Source organism: Punica granatum, chromosome 6 (genome assembly GCF_007655135.1).
Source record: "Punica granatum isolate Tunisia-2019 chromosome 6, ASM765513v2, whole genome shotgun sequence".
Lineage (NCBI taxonomy): Eukaryota > Viridiplantae > Streptophyta > Magnoliopsida > Myrtales > Lythraceae > Punica > Punica granatum.
Genome location: NC_045132.1, coordinates 7,905,499 through 7,927,646, shown reverse-complemented (window position 1 = coordinate 7,927,646; position 22,148 = coordinate 7,905,499). Strand labels below are relative to the sequence as shown.

At 38.4% G+C, this 22,148-nt stretch overlaps 1 protein-coding gene across 1 annotated transcript; it reads left to right on the top strand.

Moving 5' to 3' along the window:
- Positions 1–7,969: 7,969 nt before the first annotated feature.
- LOC116209942 lies at positions 7,970–9,329 on the top strand. Its single transcript, XM_031543707.1, has 3 exons — positions 7,970–8,213; positions 8,785–8,921; positions 9,015–9,329. Exons 1-3 carry the CDS (start codon positions 8,026–8,028, stop codon positions 9,086–9,088), a joined length of 399 nt encoding a protein of 132 aa, XP_031399567.1. The 5' UTR covers positions 7,970–8,025; the 3' UTR covers positions 9,089–9,329.
- Positions 9,330–22,148: the final 12,819 nt, after the last annotated feature.

Genomic DNA, 22,148 nt, shown 5'->3' with positions numbered 1-22,148 from the left:
AATATAGTCATTAAAGTGATGATTCTATATGGATTTCTAATTGATCATAATTATAGTAGTGTTACACCACTTGCAATCTTAAATCTCGTTAAACTATTGTATTTGAGATGGCAGGGAAATTAGAACAGCCAACCATTGTCCTGTCTTTATTTTTGGTCGGTCGTAGGCACCCAAGAGGTCCCCCCTTTGCCTGGGGCTAACGAGGAAAGGAGCACAAGACGCAAGTGTGGGGTCCACGTGTGAGCAAACGTGGACCAACCAAAGTGCGACAATAGCCCAAACAAAGTAAAAGCAACGGTCCAGGATATTTTAACGTGGGGAAAGGAGAAAAATCGGCACTTTTTAAACTTTTTTATAAATGAGATCTTCGCCACCTATTAATTGAGACGCTTTAGTAGAGCTATTGACTCGGTTGTAATTATGAATTATTTACAGTGAATTTCGAATATATGGGTATCGTAATCCATGCATTGAAAATATAATTTGCCATTAACTCCCCTCGTCATGATAAGGATGAGATTGACATATGATATTGGCATTAGTGTGGAAAGCAACCATACACGTTGGCATGACTAATAGTGGCCGCAATTGAGCCACCTTTTGACCCTCTGGTCAACTGTACTCCTAATTGTCTTATTATGATGATCTATGACGATCGTGATTGAAGTAATCAGTTCAGACTTGTCCATGATTTTTTTTTTAATTTATGACGGACAAACAATCTTCTAGTTACAAAAGAATTAGTTTATTATAAGGAAAGTGTTACAAGATATGAATATTTTATTAAGTCTTAGCAACTTTTATCTAATTTACAAAACGAATTATTTTATGCTCTGCAGAATATTTGAACTGATCATACACTTAGATGCGTAGGATTAATGACTTGAAAGGCTTTATTATTATCAGTCTATTTGGCTAAAATTAATTCTTATTTGAGTATCGAAATTTGATCTTAACTATGAGATTAATGCATCTGATGATTTAACAACTGTTTACAAGACAAAAGTATGTGGTTTCTGAATCTCTTGCCAATTCGGACTCCATAATTTCTATGTCAAATTCCACTATTATCTCTATGTGCCAAGTGACATTTGGCTCTTTAAAATTGTAAAATTGGCCCTTTTAATTCAAATGTTGAGAGAAGTTTATTTTCGATGGGGGATCGACTGACAACTAGTAGACCGCCCCAATGCATGTTGAGGTCTATCTCCTCTAGTGAGTTAGCCATGGGTTAGGGTCACTGGTGGCGAGTCATTCCGATCCTCGAACGCAACATTTGATTTATTTCTCTAATGGTCGAGATGGTTTGGCGCCAACATTTAAAGTCTAACACCTCAATGCGGTCTTTTCTGCAAAAATATCGACCACGACCGACAAACTGTATGAAGTAGCTTTTAGAAATTTCAAAAAACTCATGTAGACCTTTTTCTTCTTTTTATGAACATCATCAGAAATATTAAAAGTTGAAGGAGAATAATGGAGGCTAATTCGTATCCAAAAATCACAAACCTTTTCTTGCACACTTAGACCCTAGGATATACTTGTAATATGAAACAAATATTTACTTTGCATAAATATTTTAGAGGCTAGTAAAATTTTATATGTTTTAGAAATTTTGATTAATTATTAAAGTTAATGAAAGTTAAATTTAAAAGGCTTATTATCTGAGCTAAGAGATAAAACCAAAATCTTCTCATGTGGTCTGGCTTTGTATGTTCCAAAATACTAATGATACATTCTCTCTAATTAATTATGGAGAGAAGTGCAACAAAAGTCTTATAAATTTGGATTTTTTTAGAGTTCAGTCCTATATAAGTTTCAATTTGAATTTTTTAGTCCTATATGTTTTTTCAGTAGTGTGCTTTTAATAATATCTGTTAATAACCATTAGGGATCTGCTGATACGATATCATCAAATCTGTCCAAGGTGGTTGTTCATGTGATAATTTTCTATTGGATGAAAATTTAAAAAAGAAATTTTAGTAATCAACATAAGAAGTCCACGTGGTAATTTTTATTTGTTAAAAACATTTTAAAAATTAAAATTTAATTAATTATTATTTTTTAATAATAAAAATATTTTAGAAAATAATTAAAAAAAAGAAAATCGAAAGTGGGGACAAAGGCCGGCGATGGGGGCCTCGATTCTGGTCAGCCAATAGAAAATTGCCACGTAGACAATTAATGACCACTTATGACAGATTTGATGTTGTGAAGATCACGTCCGTAGATCCCTAATGTTTGTTAACGGATATGACCAAAAGTATGCTACGGAACAAACATATAAGATTGGAAAATTCAAATTAAAACTTATATTACTGAAGTACCAAAAATTTCGAACTTATAAGACTTCTGTTACAGTTCTCTCAATTAATTACAATCATTATATTTTAGACAATTGAGTAATTTCATCAAGTAACTTTCAAATTCACTCACTTACTTTCCTCTCTATCTCTCTCTTGCTATTTTTCTCAACCGTCACTGGTCTTATTTTCCTTTTTTTAGAAATTTCTCTCTCTGTTTTTTTTTACCCATGCATAGCGCGGGTGATTTTATCTAGTATATACTAATTCGAATTCACACAACACAACAAAAACTCTCAATTTGTTCAACGAGCCTTCTACATAAACTTTCTAACCAATTCTTTAGCTCATGATTGAACCTCCATTCGGCTCCTGATTAATGCATGCATAAACTTCTTTGAAATACAAACCAGCATGATGGTCTTTAAAAAAAAAAAACAAAGAAAGGAAAGAAACAACCCGCCGTGGAAGGTCATCACATGCTCCAAAACTCCAGATCCATCTACACTTTTAGTTCTCCAAATTTCAATGCATCTAATTTTAATGAGAGAAAATGAATTAATGAATAGACTCAAAAACCGGAAAAATCTAATAGTACGATTTTGGGCTATTAGCAATAATTAATTTTCCCTATTCTTTTAACACTAACTAATCCTTCAATCCGCACCTTGTGTAAGTGCTTGCATTTTTGGGAGACGCCTAAGCAAGTTATACATTTATTGGATAAAATTTTTGGAAAATTTAAAATTCAGTGACGATATTACTAAAGAGTGTTTTTAGAGAAAGGAAGAGATTTGAGTAAAAATTATAATAGTAAATACATTTATGTATATATTTTAATGCAAAGAATGTGAAGAGACTTTTCACTAAAAACTGAGGGTCTCTCGAAATGTTACGAGGAGCTGAGGGTGTTTTAAAACGATGATGTGACTCGTCCTTATCGATCCAACGGGTGCTTCCGTGAAAATATTTTGAATTACATAATATATAGATTCTCTTACCTATCCTATTTTTTTTAAGATCTTTGGGTTATTGACAATAATTTCAATATATATTTATCAGAAAAAACTAATTTTATGATTATTCTCAAATAAAACAATACGAAATCTATTAACATGCTTTTAGATGACTATGTTCCAATCAGTTGTTGAAAATTCGAACAATAATTACTTTCCCTATTCTATCAAACATTATTTCTCCCCCTTTCTATGTTGTTTAAGATCTTTGGGATATTAACAATAATTTCTATAAAATATTTATCAGAAAAATCTAATTTTTCGATATTTCTTAATTAATATATGAAATTTGTTAGCATACTTTATCAGAATTGTGCTCCAGTGCGTCGTTGAAAATTCGAGCAAAATCAAGCTCCCCTGCAGTGAGATAACTTTTTGGTGGATTCTTGCAATAAAAGGCCTCTATTCGTTTGAGGAAAATCTGCCACGTAAAATTTGCACCAACTCGATAAGCTTCAGACTGAATTGATGTTTTTAACCTATATTAACGCATAGAAAGACCGAAACATAATGTACGGTTTATTATTTTACTTTCCAGAAACTATAAGAATCACTCTTAGATGCCCCTCCCTTTCAGTGTTTAAATTTTTTTTTTGTTTTTCTGTTCAATTTTAAATATTATTTTTTAAGTATTTCAGAATTAAAAAGTTAGCTGAATTTCACGTCATCAAACATTTTTACATGGTGCCACATAAGCTGCCATTTCAGTAAAAGTAGAGGATGTATATCATATAATTGTAGAAAACGTACGCGTTATTATACTAAATCCAGGGTGCATGCGGAATTAACCTATGATAATAACAATTGTGAGGGTCAAGAGTTAACCAATCAATAAAGCTTGCGCAGGGACACAGTAAAGAAAAATTACTTTATCTTTGACAGGATTTACTTTTTTTTTTTTTTTTTTTACTCTGGTATCGGAAAACCCAACGAACCTCTATCATATTCGAGCTGGATCAGCCCACTACATAGGTAAAGCTCTCCCAACATATATTTTATCTGTTCACAAAATTCGAACTCGAAACTTTACTTAAGGAAAATAAATATCGAATCACTTGAATCAACTTATATTGATTTGATAAGATTTACTTTAATCCCTCTTTTTTCCCCTTGTATAACTTTAATTCATGTCATAAAGGATCGATGGGTGAAATAGGTTTCCTTTTTTAAGGTTAATTTATTGACATTACTAATTAATCTAATCAGTCAAATCGAGTCTTAAGTGTGATGCTAAAATTTACAAAATGGTTCAACTTCTGTCTCTTCTTTTTTATTCCAAGGGGACCCTCCAATCTTATCTTATCATTTGTTTCATTTCTTTGGAAAAAATTTGTTCCCATTCGTCCTTTTCCACGAAGGCTCACGTATCCTCAGTCCCCATTGAAGCATCCAGCACTGATCCCTTCATGTTTATGAAAGCAAATGTTTGCCATTTTCAGAAATAAACTTTATTTAAATGACATCCACCCGTCTGTTTAATGGATAATTGCGTAAGAAAATAGAACTTTTGCCATCAGTTTTACGTGTAATCAAACGTTTGAATTGTTGTACAAGAAGACGTAGTTTCTAATCCGGGGCAAATATAAGACTACTTGCGGTCAACTTTTGCTAACATATAAGACTATTAGCGGTCATTTTTCTCTATCTGCCTTTTCCGACCCCTAATTTCAAATTTGGACTTTCGAAGGGTCACATTGTCTGACAATTGACAATTCCATCCCTGCCAAGGAAGTTGAAGTCTAAAACCTCCGGCGGCCTTACCATATAGATGAAGTGTGGTAAGCTCAGGGACAACTTAATTTCTTTACTAGATGAGTAAATCAATTTTAAAAAATGACTACTTTACATCTTTAAGTGATACTTGTTCGATCATGCAACATTCTATTCACAATGTTTTCATTCGACTCTGGTAGGGAAGACAATAAAGAAGAGTTCCATCAATGTTATGGACCTTCACATCATCGTGGTGGAGGTCTACGGTGACATGATTGAATAGGTCCACAACATTTGCGAATATAAGACTATTAGCGATCATTTTTCTCTACCTATCTTTTTTTTTTAATCCCTACTTTCTTCGGTTATAAGAGAGATTCATGGATCTATTATAACAGAAATAGAAATTCTTTGATCCCTACTTTCAAATTTGGGCTTTCGAAAGGTCATGTTGACTCACAATTGAAGATACCAAACTTTGTCAAGGAAGTTGAGTTCTAAAATCTCCGGTGGCCGTACGATCTAGTTTCTTCACTAAATGAGTTAATTACTTTAAAAGCCAAAAAAAAAAAAATGACGACGTCAAATCATTAAGAATGATACTTGTTCAATTGCGCAACATTCTATTCACAAAGTTCTCATATGAGTCCGGTAGTAAGAGCTCCACATCCACGTTATGGATCTCGACATCAACGTCAAGGAGGTCTATGATGGTATGATTGAATAGATCCACACGGTCGACAATTGAGGTGTCAAGAACTCATTGGAAACTAAAACGGGGTTGTATTCTTCAACGGTTTTTTCATATACAGCAGTTCGAGTTTCTACCATACTATGCTGGGAAAATCTTGATTGCACCTCTCAAAGAACCTTATTCGACAACTTCGGGCTTCAGCTGAATCCCCTTGAAGGCCTTTAACACGATGGTCTTCTTTTCAACTGCCCTCAGCATCAAACACAGTTTCCCTTCTCCCTCAATGTACGGTGTGAATGATTAATAAGATATATAAGCTGCAGCAGTAACATATCCACTCCGATATTTAATCAATATTGACGCTTGTCAGAGTAAGGCTCGTGTGACATTTAGAATGTGCCTATGCTTTCTCTATCTACTTGGCCATTTTGTTGGAGTGTGTTGATGCATGTCGTCTGATAACAATTCCTTGGAGCATAAACAATTCCTGCAGCTCCTGTGACGTGAATTCTAACCCATTTTTGCTGCACACAATCTTAATAAAGCTATTAAACTGAATTTTGATTAAATTTCAGAAACTCATAAGGTACGTGAGACTTTTTATGTGGCCGTATAGCCGAATTCCCCTTACTACAGTCATCGACGATGATGAGAAAATAATGCGCACTTGAAATTGACGTCGTTTTTAATGGTCCCCATTAGTCACAGTTATTCAAACCAAATATATCTTTCACTTTATCTGCACTAATTGGGATTTTTTTTTCTCTTTGTACGAAAATAAACATCACAATCCTTGTATGTTGCCTTTCCTCCTAAATATAATAATTGGGGTAGCCTTCCGCTCAAGTCCTCCGGCACCAAACTTGATTGTGTCCACTGCCTTCTCTGCTTGATACTCGAAGATTGATGGTGCCACCCGACGCAGATAATAACCCCTTCCGTGGAGCTCCATTCTCCAATCGTCCTCATCGTGGTGTGGCCATAAATGAGATATAAGTCTGAGAAAAAAGTTACGCAATAATCCAGAACATCGAAAAGTTCTGCAATGGCGAGCAAGTTGCAAGGTAATCTGGTATCGACACGTTATAAGAATAAAACTAACCACCAAATTAACTCTGCCAATTCCTATGGCTTGGAAATAATCTCCATTTGGAATAAGAACCAGATCATATGAAGAGCTGCTGATCACCGCAGGAGCCAATATTGTTGAGAAAGTCTGGGCCATTGGGCCATGGCTGCGGGCTTGAATCTGATCGGGACGGGCCTGTTTGTTCCAACCATCTCTAATTGGACAGTTAATTAGGAATCCGTATTTGCTACAATATCATTCATACTGTCTCATTTTTCTCATATGGCATTTTCGAACTACCATTTTTCACTGGTAAAATTAAAAATTGGTTAGCTTCCTATAGAAAACAAAATTAATTATTTTTATTCATACATTTGATGGGTATAATTAATGTACCAATTCTACCTTAGTATAGAGAGTAGGGGGAAGAAATAGGAATGCAATATATATATATATATATATATATATATAAATACATGTATGAAATGTTTAATTTTCATATTATGATAAATAAAGGCAGCACAACTTATTCTTATAAAAATAAGTATATACGTAAGGAACTACTTCCTTCATATATGTACATACATATCTTTATAAGAATAATTTTTATTACGTTTATTTATCGTACTAGAAATTATCAATGTAAAATAATATTTTTACATTAATTAATTGAATAGATCCTTACAATTCCATTTATTGTGTATAATTAACATATTTATAATTCATTGTGCACTTATTGAAAATGATGCAATTATGTTTATATGAATTAATTATATAATTAATTACATTACATTAATTTCACACATTTCATAATTTGACCATAGCATGCTACTTATTTTACGATTCTATCCCCATTGGTTAGCTTGTAGTCTATATATATATATATATATATATACAGATTTGATCAATTAATAATTCACAAAGTCTGGGGAGTAAAATTTTACATGAACCCGAAGTTTGGGAACTGCCAATAATATTTACCCAAGTTCTATTTTTTTTAATTATTATGTTTCTTTTTTCCTGGCCAGAGTTTTATTCCTTCTTCAAACACTCTCTTATTGCTCGGGAAACAGACAAAGAAACATGCAACCCGGAGGGAGACTCGGATCAGAAGACCAATTTGAAGAAGCCAATATAGTCCCACTAGGCTTCATATAAGCCCACCCTTCCTCACCCATTTTTGCCATCATCACTAGTTCGATTACAAAGCAAATTAACATTTCTAACACAATGAATTTGAACCTTGCTCTGGCCAAATCTGCGAAAAAATACCCGACAACCGCCCAGCTGTTCTCGTCATCCTCTGTTGCCCAGACAATCTCCAGTGGCATATCCAGGCAAGCCACTACTGTGGCCGGTGCTCCCGAGAGTAACATGGACAAGCTCAAGGAACCGAATCCAGCCAATGAAAAGCCCATGTAAGTAGTGGTGCCATCATCATCTTATTTTCCAAAGATCATTAGTTGACACCATACGCATCCCATTCCCCTTAATTTCTTCAGTAGTTACAATTATACTGTACTTCTTCGACGGGAAATACGTGTGATTCTCCATATAAAAATTTCTTGAGATTCTGCACATTATTCGTTTCAAGTTGATCAACAAATCCATTCTTGAACTAATTGGATCCAAATAGAGAGAGGCTTTTTGTAGTTGGGCTTCTTGAGGTCCATAGACTTTTACCATTTGCATTTATGAATTGTCTATATATAACGGATCACAACGAGACCGTACATGTACATTCACATCAATCAGAAAAATATGATCAAACGTATAGACAACCGGGAAATTCTATGGTCCTTGGGGACCATCCCACTTTCGGGTCTGTCGAAGGTCTTGTAGACAAAAACTTGACTATGGTAGCAAAATCAATGTTATTCTTTCTTATTTGTCTCCGTATTGTCCTGATTAATTAGTCTAGCTTTATCGATCTAACAAATGCATATGAAAATCAAACTGATGGGTCACTTGGGCCCTTTCTACATGAAGGAGGAACGTCATGTCTCAGTCGTTTGGAGATGGGTACTCCACGAGGGCCGATGAAGAAGGGTTCGGTGGTATATACAGTGGCAATCAGTCTCTTAACAACATTGAGGCTGACAAGGAAATCCATGCAAATCACCCTGGTATATCTTAATACATGCGCTTATGCTCTTTCACGTTGCTCCTTTCTCAATCGGACCCTAAATTCTTCCCGTATCTCGATCTGTGTCTCAAAGCTTACGACAAGACGCAGGGCAGTGAGGTGAAGGAGAAAGAGAAGGCCCGACACCAGACTAATGCAGCATCCTAAATGACGAATCAACTCATCGATCTTACGAGATCTGGCGAACTTGAACCATAGTCATCTTCTATATGGAATTGCTCCTTATTCAGTTATATGACCGGTCGTGTTCTTTTATTCATTATTATATATTTTAAATTTGTACTTGCAGATGCCATAAGGATGCGTCCTTCGGGATGTAATTCGATATGTACCCAGAGGGGATGCTAGTTAATTTCTATTAATATAATTTTTAATTTATTTCCCGCTCTCTCCTTGTTAGGGAATATTTGTTTACTCAGCTATAGGTGGAATGGAATAAGTTGTATAATGTGTAATATAATTTTATTGAAAGAAAAATTATCTTTTTTTCAAGTTAAACTTGAAGATATAGATGAATGTAATTGAAAATGACGAACTTATTTATCAAAAATTCAATTTATTAGATATATGAATCTCAAAGAAAATATATCATACTTGAATAAAACTAGTTGAAATGATGGGATGAACATTATTTAAGTTTTGTGAAGGAAACATCATTCCATCAAATTGGAGGAGAAAGATCATTCTAATGAAATGCTCTTTCCAACTCATAATAAAGACACTATAAAAAGAAATGGAGGAAACGATAAAATATCCATTCCATTCCTTTCGATTTCGGTGTACCAAATTTGACGTAATTAGGTTTGTAACTCTTTGCAATTTATAACTAATAATTTTGCAGGACATCGACTCCACATTTTTCATAAGTTTAATGGTTATGTGCATCTTTTTTTGGTATTACTAGCCATCCCACTTGCACATTGCGCATGGGATTATTACTCATGAAAAATAATATCTTTAAAAGTATTAATTAGTGTATGATTGTAAAATTTAGTTTTTCATAATTTCCAAGTTGATGATTAAATGAAATGATTAAAGTTATTAATAGAAATTAAGGTAGTTAAAATTACAATATAAATTTATCCCATGCATTATGCGATTCACTTAATATTTTTATTACTGCATTTTGTTTTGAAACTTGCATTTATATTTTTATGTGTAAATTCTTCTACAACATTTTACTTTTTCATCAAATTAATGGTAGTTACTTAGTAAAGAACATATGAATTATGTATAGAATATTAATAATTTTAAAATATTTATTATTATTATTTTTAAATATGATTTTAAATGTAATTTGTGATCCGTGAAACATATTATTTCTTCGAACGATTTATTTTTAAGTAAAAGATGTAAAATTATAAAAATTAAAATATCTTCTACAATTTCGATTTGCGAGAGAAGTCTTGTTTCTTTCAAGAGGCAGCCATTTTCTTTTGTAGAGTCAAAGATGAAAATGGGAGTTTAGATAATTATCATTGATTTTTCTTTTTTAGTTTTGATTCGTAAGAGAAGCCTTATTTCTTTTTAGAGGTGGCCTTTTTTATTTGCTTCAGTTAAAGATAGAAATAGGAGTTGGGGCAATTATTATTGAATTTGTTATTTTAGTTTCGATTTGTAAGAGAATTTAGAAGCCACTCCTTTTTTTTATTTTTTGCATGGGAGTTTGGACAATTATTATTGAATTTATTTTTTTCATTTCTTTGTTGGTCAAGTTATCTCCATAAGTAAACGAAAGGTAGCACAATGGTGAGTTGAGGGTTTGACACTTGAAATGACCTTGTTAATCCTCTATCTTTACTTGGAGCGACCTTGTTAATCCTCACTCTCCGTTTTGTAATTATATATTATATATAGATGGGTGGGTATACAAGCAATCGACTTCTTGCAAGTAGTAACAATTACGACAAAAATGATTAATTCTAGCAGGGTGCAATATTTTTTAAGTTAACCATACCGTAGAATCTCCAAGTGATTAATATTTTTTCATAAAAGGAAACAATCCCTAGAAAACTGTTGAAAATTGTGAACTTGAAATAGCGAATTAAGGACCAAGAGATCACGCAAAGCAAAAAGATATTAATATAAGGGGAATTTACCTAAAATGGTCCATGATTTAACCATTTTATCAAATCTATTATATATTTTTTTTGTCAAATCTATCACATGGTTTAATTTTTGTATCAAATCTATCCCGGCGTTATCTTTTCCGTCAAAATCTAACGGCCGTGCTGACGTGGCGCTGTGGCCCACTATCCCTCCACTTGTCAAGTCAGCACGGCCGTTAGATGTTGACGGAAAAGATAACGTCAAAATAGATTTGATACAAAATGTAAACCATGTGATAGATTTGACAAAAAAAAGCATATGATAGATTTGACAAAACGATTAAACCATGGGCCATTTTAGGTAAAAATCCCTAAATATAAATACCTTCCATGAATAACTCATAAATATTCAAATTTCAAAGAGATATGGTTGTTCAGATCTTAGATATTTAAGAATAAATATATATATATATATGTGTGTGTGTGTGTGCGGACCCAAATTTTATCTCGTCGGGGCCCGCATGCGTGTGCTATTGCATGGCTTGGGAGTGTCCATCTTTCCGTGGGGACGAGTGACGGACAACCGTGAGAAGGAGTCGCTACTTGCCATTTTACGACCCGGAAATCGAGAGCCGGGAAGTTACCCGGGTCTAGGGGTATGGGGTACACCTAGTTGCTAAAGCATTGGTCTTGCAGAACCGAAAATTTTAGGTCCGAGGGTTTTATTACTTGCGGGCCTATATTCCGCACGCCTTTTCAGTACTTTGATTGTCTAGGGTTTGCCGTTTTATTTCATTTACCGCGTGAATTAGGTTGCACACTCCTCACCTGTTTTGACACCGTAACTTCGATGAAACACTCAGACTGTCTGCTCACTGACCGGGGTCTTTACAACAACTGAATGAAAATACAGAAGATGTCCTTACAATGTGCTCTCAAATAAATACATAATATAGACGTGATACAATACATGGACCCGGTTAGTTTGCATTAGGCCAAACATTCCACTCGTGCTCACCGCGTGATTTTGAATGACCAAAACTGAAATTAAGGTAACGCGGGCTCAGAGAGCCGGGGGTCGAGTCCAACTAAACCGACGGATAATAGAAGAGTCGTTTGACTCTCGTGATAGCCATGGGATCGGTCAAGCTTCCGGGGTCATGTTTGGTCACGCCTTACCTACTCGATCTGAGTCGTCTTTCACATAGACACTACTAGGAGCGAAGCAGTAAGTTGAGGCAAGACCCGATTCCGCATTTGGGTTGCACACACTTGGTGTGCATGGGCGTTGGACTCGTGATCGACGGTGAAGGGCGTTGGACCCCATGTGCATCATATTGTATGGGTTAGGGCTCGAACCGCGATAAAATAGACGAAAACAGACAAAAAAGGATAAAATTGGCAAAAGCGGACAAAAACATATGAAAATAGATGACTACAGACAAAATGTGTATTAAGCGCCAAGTTTACGTGATTAGCCAATTATGAATCGGGATAGTTTGACAAACAATTTTCTAGCCTAAACAGAACATGGGTAGGCGCAGTGCTAGGCCAACTAAGTATGTGTGGATCTGTTTTAGATTGTTCTACATGGTAACAGTGTGGCTTTAACAAATTATGCTAAGTGCATGTTTTTCACCTGAAAGCCCAAAACCTAACCCTTTTGCCTATTTTTCCTCGTTTGATTATGCCTAAAATTATCGATGCGGTTACCGGTAATTTGTCAATTTATGCATTTTGCTTAAAGCCGAATGATTTATTTAGCCAAATTACACGCCCCTTTTCCTGTATGTGAAATTTTTTTAGGGATCATCATCCTATACTTTGGATACTATGGGTTTATGAAGCGATTTGTGACACGAAGACCAAGACGGGTCCCCGAAAGCCAAGAATGCCTGGTCAAATGATGACCGATGCGCTCTTGGACCCTCGTGGGCTCGAGATAGTTGCCGATATACAAATCCATGCACATTATTTAAAACTGACACCTTTCATTTACATTTTATCATCCCATTAATACCAAACGAAATATACGGTTGCATGCAATCATATATCAATCACGATTATAACACATATTTTACAAAGCCGGTGCCGCCATGATCATGGGAAACACATGCAAACATACAAGCATACACAAATGCAATATTAACGGAATCGATAAAACGACGCCGACCCATAGAAACAGGGAAATATAAAAAACACGTATTGCCACATCATATACGCATAATAAACGAGATAAGAATATATTAAAAGAATATGTGTATTGTCGATCGGGGGCCCAAGTAGGATGGGTTGGAAGTCCTTTTATTTTATTAATTTATTTCATTTTCATTAATTTATTTATTTATAAAAATGTCCAAGGACTGAATTCAATAATTTCAAAAGAACTGGGGCTGATTTGAAAATTCGGCTAAAATTTCAGGGACTGATTTGGAACAGCTCAAAAAGTCAGGGACTGCTTTGAAAATATCAAATTCGACCAGGGACCAATCTAGATTCATTAGAAAAAGTCAGTGGCTGAGTAGAAAATGCTGAAATGGCCCGAGATTTGATTGAAACATATCTGAAAGTTAAGGGCTGATCTAGAAAAAGTGAAAAGAGTTGCAGGGACTGAACTGAAACAGATTGAAAAATTTTCTGGACTGATCTAAATTGTCTGGAAAGTTCAATGGTTGAATTGAAAATGCTGAAAATGGCCCAGGACTATGTTGAAGTAGATTAGAAAGTTCAGTGCTGATTATGAAAATAGTGAAAAGCCTGTAGGGACTGAACTGAAACGTCATGAAAAGTTTGTGAAATCGAGTTTGAAATAAAGTCCACTCATCATTACGGTTTGCAAGACCCACTTTTCCACTCATTCTCCGGGTTATCCCACAAACACATCAAGGAGACTCATAGAAATGCCATTAAAATTGAGTTTTCATACCTCTATCGAGCTAATGATGGGAGAGCTCGGGGAACTTCGAAGACCACTCGAACCAATCCGATTAGGTGAAACATATGGTAAGAAATGTAAGGTGGACCCATGGGAAATTCCCTCATACAGCGTGAGACCCATGGGGTGCCGCGCATGGGGAACACTCAATTTCGGGAGTCCGGTCATCGCCACGTTGGAGCTGTTAGACTGTGACTGGGAACCGCATAGTTGTACTTTCCCCGATTGCGGGTTGGTTTGCGCAGCTGTCCTAGGGAAAGCTCGAGGAGCCGAGTCCCATTGGGACATGCGAGTCGGACAGGTCCGACAGAACCAATAGGGCGTCTTCGAGACTGTTCAAGTGCCCCTTGAATGGTTCGTTTATGCTGAGAGCTTGTTTGGAAATGCGAATAAATGTAAAAGAGCATTTGAAGGAGAGCGTGTGTTGCCCCAGTAACAGGTCGGCGGCCTTAGAGGAGGGTGGGTTGGGCCCATTCTTCGATCGGCAGTGTAATCATGCTGGAAGCCCCGTGGCGAGTGGGCTAGGACATGCTATGTTCGTTGGAGTTGTCGCCTGTGATCTTTCGTGGAGGGAAGGTCGGTCCTCAGTGTTTGGAGTCCGATGAGATAGCAGAGAAGTGTTTCCTGTCTCGATTTTAGAATTCAGATTACCTTCTTGTCGGTTATTTTCTGCAATAGGAAAAGGGGAACGATGAAGGAGCAAACTATGTTCGCAATTTCAATGTAAGGGCGCAGGAGATCGAACTAGCCTAGTAGGCGTCGTGCGAGCGCGCCGGAGGTATGTGCATGGGTAAGGTAGAGGCATGCTCGCACGACGTGGAAGGACGCATTAGGTTGTGCTGGTGGATGTGCTCAGTTGCGCGAAGAGACGTGTGCGATCACGCGATGACGCTTGGTTGCGTGGGGTTAGAGGGAAGCTAGCTTTGCCAAGGAAGGTGCATCGGTCCTCGGGCCACGGCTCGCCTTGCCGTGGAAGTAGGATGAAGGTCGCGGTTAGATGCGAAGGAGGTCTTCACTCACTTGAATGGTGAGATGTTAGTTGTTATGCAAAACAGTAAATGAGTAGGATGCATGCGATGCGTGAGTTTTCCAAAACTAATGTCGTCATTCACATTGACTCAAAAATTTCAAAGTACAATGTAAATTTTGTAAAATAAAGCCCTAAGCCGATCTTCCACCACACTTGAAGTTTGAGCGAGCGCGGCATTGGAAAGCACCGGTTCTAAGCGATGGCCTTGCGAAGACATCTATCATAGAGCGCGTGTGTGGGTCTCTACGAGCCCTCTTCCTAGACCTCTCCAGGACGGCGTTCGCTCGTGCGGGCTCCTTTTGAAGTTGTGGTTGGCCGACGAATTCCTCATTTCTCAGCAATCTCTCAATGATCGGTCCTAGTGTTAGTGAGGTCGATCATAGTGGCTGTGCTCGAAGGAAAGGGTGTCCTGGGAGATGTGTGGCATGCATCCTGTGGCGAGTCGGTGAGGTCCTCGTAGATTGGTGGGCTCTATCGAGGTGCGAGCAAGAGGCCGAGTGAGACGTCTCTTACCAAGATGAAAGGAAGATCGACTTAGCACTCGTCCATATGAATGACACCCTAATTTTGTAAAACAGATGATGCATGTGTGCGAAAAAAGTAAATGCCCACGGCTTAGTACAAATTACAAGATACATCGCTCTTGAAACAGAAAAGACTCGAGGAGCACGCAGGCCGACTCGATGGACTGTTCGTTAAAGCCGGGTTGGAGGATGGCATGGAGCTCCTGCAGAATGCATGGTTTTAGTGTTATAGGGACCGTGCCACGTAAGGATGGTGGCACCCGACTCAAGGGTGTCAATTCCTTGAAGCCGAGCGGGATTCTTTTCAAAGCCTCAGCGGCAGTCGAACTGCGCGCCGTACCTCTACTTCGAACCCCTATCTAACCTATGCTCCTATTACCGGTCGTGGGACGCGACCCATAGGTACCTAAAAGCTAGTATAATATGCAATGCGTGCGCGGGAAATAAAAGTGCGTAAAGTAAATAAGCGAAAAATTGCGGAAAACGATAAATAAACAAGCAAACAAAGCAAGCGGGAACGAGCCCGAACCCTCTAAGTGTCCCCAGTGGAGTCGCCAAGCTGTGCGCACCCAAATTTCGTCTCGTCGGGGCACGCATGTGCACGCCTAAATGCAACGCGGCTTGGGGAGTGTCCACCTTACTGGGGACGCACGACGGACGCATGTGAGAAGGAGTTGCCACTACCTGTTTACGACCCGAAGGTCGAGGGCCGGTGAGTCGCTCGGGTCTAGGGTATGGATACACCTAGTATGCTAAGGCAATGGTCTTGTACGGAATCGGAAATTCCGAATTCGGGGGTTCTATTACGTGTGGGCCTATATCCCACACGCCCTTTCGGTACTCTAGTTTGCTAGGCTTGCCATTTTATTTATTTACCGCATGATTTAGGGTTGCACTTGACTCGCCCGTTTTGACACCGTAAATTCGAAGAGACACTTGAACCGTTCACTCTCCGACCGAGATTATTACATGAATAAATATATATCATAAACCCTTACATTGTTCTCTCAAATAAATAAAAGACAAGCTACAATGACTAAATCCCGGTCGGTTCACATTCGGCCATTATTTTACTCTTGCTCACCGTATGGTTTTGGAAAAGACCGAAAATTAAATTAAATGCGCACTCGGTGTGTGGGGGTATTGGACCCCGTGATCAACGGTTATGGGCGTTGGACCCAGTGTGAATCGAGTCCTAAAGGATCGGGCTCGATCCACATAACAAACAAGTGCAAAAATGTAACAAGCAAGCTCAAATAAACAAATAATGGGGTTTCTTATTATCGCCGAATTTACGTAAATTAACTGATTATTAACCGGGGTATTTTGGCATACAAATCCTACCTTAAAACAAATAACAGGGATGATGGATAGGATATGTAGCATTCGGCATTATTTTAACGGACCCGACAGACATGATGTTTGTAGTCAAGTCTCAAGTGTGTGGGTTGTTTTTAAATTTTTCTGTATCGTGACAAATGTGACTTTTACAGATTAAGAGTATTTTTAACTAAAACCCGAAACCTAACCTTCTACTTGACTATTTGCTCATGTTTGATTATGTCGAGTTTGAGATTAATTTTTCATATTTTAACCCGTTCTAAACACAAACCTACACTAGGGTAACGGCAAGACAAGAACCGGTAATCATGCCCTTGAACCGAAGAATATGTGTCTGTATGAAAAATCAAGATTACGTGACGCGTATCTCAGTGCTTTTGAAATTGTGAATTTTAAAAAGGGAATGGCTAACAGTTCTTGAACTGTCGATGCGATTACAGATTATTAATCGGTTCGTGCAATCAATTTAAAAGGGTCAAGTGATTTAATTTAGCCAAATTTAACGTCCCAATTAACCCGTATGTGGAATTTTAAGTTAATTAGAAATTTGCCGAATGCTTTAGTCTGCGGATTTCGAGCTGTCGAAATGACCATTAGTGGGCCGTCCGATAAACTCTAATTTCCGACCGTCTTAGGGTTAAATCCGATTTTTAGTTGACTTTACATGATTAACCGATTCATGTGAGGTTTTAATCAAAGATACGTTCAAATACTCCAAACACACGAATATGGACAAAATGATCGCAATAAAATTAATTTGTCTGGGACCTTATTGAAACATATTTGAAAGTTCGGGACTGATCTAAAAAGAAGATGGGAAATGTCCCAGGGACTAAATTGAAACACAATTAAAAGCTTTAATGGAGTGGTTTAAATTATCAGAAAATTCCATGGCCGAACTGAAATGTCGAAAATGCCTGGGACTTGACTGAAACGAATTTTAAAGTTCGGGACTGATCTGGAAAAATGGAAAATGTCACAGGGATTAAACTGAAACAAATTTAAAAGTTCCCTGGAATGATTAAAAGTTCTGGAAAATTCGGAAACTGTTCGGAAAAGGGTAAAATGGGCCGGGACTTGTTTAAAACGAATTTGGAAGTTCAGGACTGATCTGAAAAAGTGGAAAATGCTACAGGGACTGAACTGAAACAGATTAAAAAGTTTTCTAAAATGATTAAAAATTCGGAAAAATTCAGAGACTGGTTGGAAAACGCTAAGAGTGGCCCACGACTAGTTTGGGACGGATTTGAAAATTTATGGCTGATCGAAAAAAAGAAAAAAAACAACGACGGGAACTGAACTGGAACAGACGGAAAAGTTTATAAAACGAGTTTTAAAAATTATTCCGTTCATCAACACGATCCACAAATGTTCATTCCGCATTATCATCATCCAAGCAAGCATTAATGTGCAAAAATGGAGCCCTAAGCATGCCACTAGGTCGGGAATCTTACCTCTTCCGAGCTTATGTCCGAAGGACCACGAAATCTCGAAAGTCTCTTCAACCAGAGCTGGTACGGACTGTCCAAGGACACCTCAGTGAGTCAGCAAGGGCTCGGGTACGCACAAGACACGAATCGGACAGCAGCGACAAGTAGCCGCGAGCAATGAACGACAGCGACGTGCAGTACCGGTAGCAACAAACCTGTAAAAAGAAGCCAAAGAAAGGAGCGACAGGGAGCAGTGGCAGCCTCTGGGAGCTCGGGAAGAGTTCGGACAGCACAAGAAAAGTGTCGACAACAGTTACAAGGACACACCAGCTGGAGAATCCGAGTCTCGGCTCTTTCTCTCTTAGTAGGTGTTAGTTGTCAAGTGGTGGTGCCGGCAAGTTATTGAATCACAGATAACGGCATCGAGAACTTATCATTTTTATGCCAGAGACTCAGAAAAATTATTGAGGAAATCCCAGGGAACTCAAAGTCAAAATAGCATGCATTTAGTCATTACAAACTAACCAACCATTGCAAATATGTTTCACAAAGCAGAAAAGTCAGTTAATGAAATGAATCAGACACCAATAACCATTTCCACCAACCAAATTGCATAAACACCCGTACGATCCTCTAGCAACTAGCTATACGTATGTCCATCAAAAGCATAAATAGCACAAAAGACAAATAATAACCACAGGATTTGTGTCAAGCAGAATAAGTAAACATGTTATTGAGATGGCTAGAATGATATTTTACTCTGCTCAGGAAAGGCATTTAGGAAGTTTGAAATGATCCGAGATTGCAACACCTGACCCTTTATAAGAACATTGCGTTACCTCTCTATCAATGAAAAGCAATATCCACCTCCTCCGAACAACCGTCTTGTATGCTCGTTCAAGAAGAGAGCCGAGGGAGGTGAAGGACAAGGATCGGGTCCGCTCCCGGAAAGTGTGCTGCGGCTGGCCTTTTTTTTAGTAGGATCATTAGGGTTTTTTTTTGATGAGGCGCCCTAGGGTTTTTTTTCCAATGAGGGAGTTGTGGCGGCTAGGGTTAGGATTTTTTTTTTCGGGAATGAGGTGAGGGTTGAGAGGAAAGGAGGCAGCTGGAGGAGAGAAGTCCGGGTGCTGTCACCAACAGTCCATGAGCTGACCTCAACATCCCGAATTTTTTTGAATTTCTCATGAACCTTTCGGTCTATCTGATATTTTTCCTTGATCTCTACATGAGTTGGGCACATCCTCGTAAAATTTGAAGATTTTCGACCTCGGGAAGTTCCCGAAACAATTTTTCTTTGACAGCTGGCCCGAACCGGGAGATTTGGTTATAATCTGTGAGAATATATTCGATTCTGTACTAATCTAGCCAAAAATATCTCCTATTTCTTTTTATTTTCTGAATCTTCAGTGAATTATGAATCCAATGACGTTGGCCATACTTGAAAATACGAAGAATTGAATTTTTTATGGATTTTCTCCCTCAATTGACAGAGTCTGTCCCGATTTAACAGTTTCGGGCATGGTGCGCTCAAAAATTCATAACTCTCTCTCCGTATTGAATCTTGGAATTAACGACCCGTCAAATTGAACCTAACTCGATTTCCTAGGTCAAGCATATAAAATTCACCCTTTTAGGTTCAGGATTGACCGTGATATGATGCGTTGAATCCCGTGCTCGAGCCGTTGTATTCACTGTTTGGGCACCCCAGTTCCCACGAATTTTATCTTTTTGCTCGAAAGGGCTCTTGACGTGATTTTTGCATTGAAATGTCCCTAACTCACCAAACCTTGATCTAAAAATATCGAACTTAGTTCTAGGATCCACGAAGATAGTCGTTTTCATCGAAGAAAATGATACAGAGACGTGATTTCCCCTTTGTCCATTGCCTTCGGTTCGAATATTGATAATTCGTGGCTTACTCTGCGAGATCAATTGTGTGTGCTGCAAAATTCCATATGTTGCCCTCGCCATTTTTTTGTTAGAGTTGTGGAACCCTAGTCGGGAGCCTTGTTGATGTCATATCCATATCCTAGAGCCGGTGGACCAAAATGGGGTGCTGACAACAGTGCAACAGGGAAAGATAGGAGCGGAGAAAAAAAAAAGAAACAGAAAGGAACAAAGAGGTCGAGGCTTAGCTCAGAGATTCGGTGACAAAGGAGCTCGAGAATAAGCACAATGGCTCGGGAAATGGTGGAAGTGATCGACGCCGGCACCAGGCGCTCGAAAAGAGGCTGGACAGTAGCCACTTCAGTAGCTCAGTAAGGGTGTGAGGCAATAACAGCGGCAAAGGGGAGAGAAGGAAGCAGAGGCTAGGTTTGGGCTACTGTCATGGTCAAGTTGAATGCGGATGATGGCAAGGAGAAGGAGAGGAAGGCTATGATGGTAGCAGGCCAGAATGGTGCTGGTCTTTTGATGATGAAAGGCGTGGAAATGGCCGTGAGGACTGCAAGAGACCGAGAGAAAGGAAAAGCTAGAGATTGATGGTGATGTTCATGTCAAGGAGAGGCCACGGATGTCAGCAAAAGATTCAGGATGGATCCGCCTTCTCGGTGAAGTCTAGAGGTCATGAAGAAGAGAGTGAGAGAGAGAGATGGTGATGGGCTGTTGGCTGATGATGGAGGTCTCGTCCTCGAGGAAAAGAGAGGAAAGCTGGTCCAGTCTTCTATCTGTCCCCCTGTGCTGCATTTCTTGCCATGAAAAAGAAGGAGAAGTTGAGGAGGTGGTTGCTAGGAGTTGCAGAAGAGGAGCAGAGATGGCGTGTGGAAGGAGGGGAAGGGAGGAAAGTGTGTCTTGTACTCCACCTTGCTCAGCCAAAGCAGAAGGAGCAGAAGATGCAGGGCTGTGACCAGCAGTCCATCCGAAATTTTTCTAAGCTACTCATGAACCTGTGGATTTTTCTGATATTTTTTCTTGATCCCTACATAGGTTAGGCACATCCTCATAAAATTTGAAGTTCGTTTGACCTCAGGAAGTGCCAAAAGAAAATTTTCTTCCACAGCTAGCCAAAATCGGGAAATTTGGTTCTGATATGTGAGGAAACCTTTAATTCTGTGCTAATCTATCCTAAAACATATATATATATATATATATATATATATGGAATCCATTGACGTTGGCCATGCTTGAAAATACGAAGAATTAAACTTTTTATGGATTTTCTCCCTCGACAGGCAGAGTCTGTCCCGGTTTAACTATTTTGTGCATGGTGTGTTCAAAAATTCATAACTCTCTCTGTATTGAATCTTGGGATGAGTGACCCGTCAAATCGAACCTAACTCAATTTCCTAGGTCAAGCGCATGAGAATCTCCCCTTCTAGGTTCAAGATTGATAGTGATATGATACATCGAATCCCATGCTCGAGCTGCTGTATTCACTGTTTGGGCATCCCAGCTTCCACGAATTTTATCTCTTTGCTTGAATGGGCTCTCGATGTGATTTTTGTGTTGAAATGTCCCCGACTCGCCAAACGTTGGTCTAAAAATACCTAACTTGGCTCTGGGATCCATGAAGATAGTCGTACTCACCGAAGAAAACGATATAGAGATGTGAATTCTTCTTTGTCCACTGCTTTCGGTTTGATGTTGCTAATTTGTGTCTCACTCTTCGAAATCAATTGTGTCTGTCACAAAATTCTATATGTTGCCCTTGCCATTTTTTGTTAGAATTCTAGAATCCTAGTCGGGAGTCTTGATAATGTCCTGTCCTAGAATCGGTGGACCAAAATGGGGTGCTGACAATAGACATACCAACGTAGATTTGTTTAAGCGGTTCGTCGCTTATTCTGCTTAAGCAAGGTCTCAAGTTCGAATCCTTGTGAATGTAGAAAATCCATGTTGGGAGAGGTTTATGCCTTGGTGAGCCGACCCAGCTCGACTGGATTAGTTGGGGCTCAATTGGA

Excerpts from the sequence above, each read along its gene's own strand:
- LOC116209942 (XM_031543707.1), top strand. The coding sequence starts at position 8,026 with ATGAATTTGAACCTTGCTCTGGCCAAATCTGCGAAAAAATACCCGACA. Across the intron at positions 8,214-8,784 it reads CCAGCCAATGAAAAGCCCAT|GAGGAACGTCATGTCTCAGT; the intron begins GTAAGTAGTGGT and ends TTCTACATGAAG. Across the intron at positions 8,922-9,014 it reads AATCCATGCAAATCACCCTG|CTTACGACAAGACGCAGGGC; the intron begins GTATATCTTAAT and ends TGTGTCTCAAAG.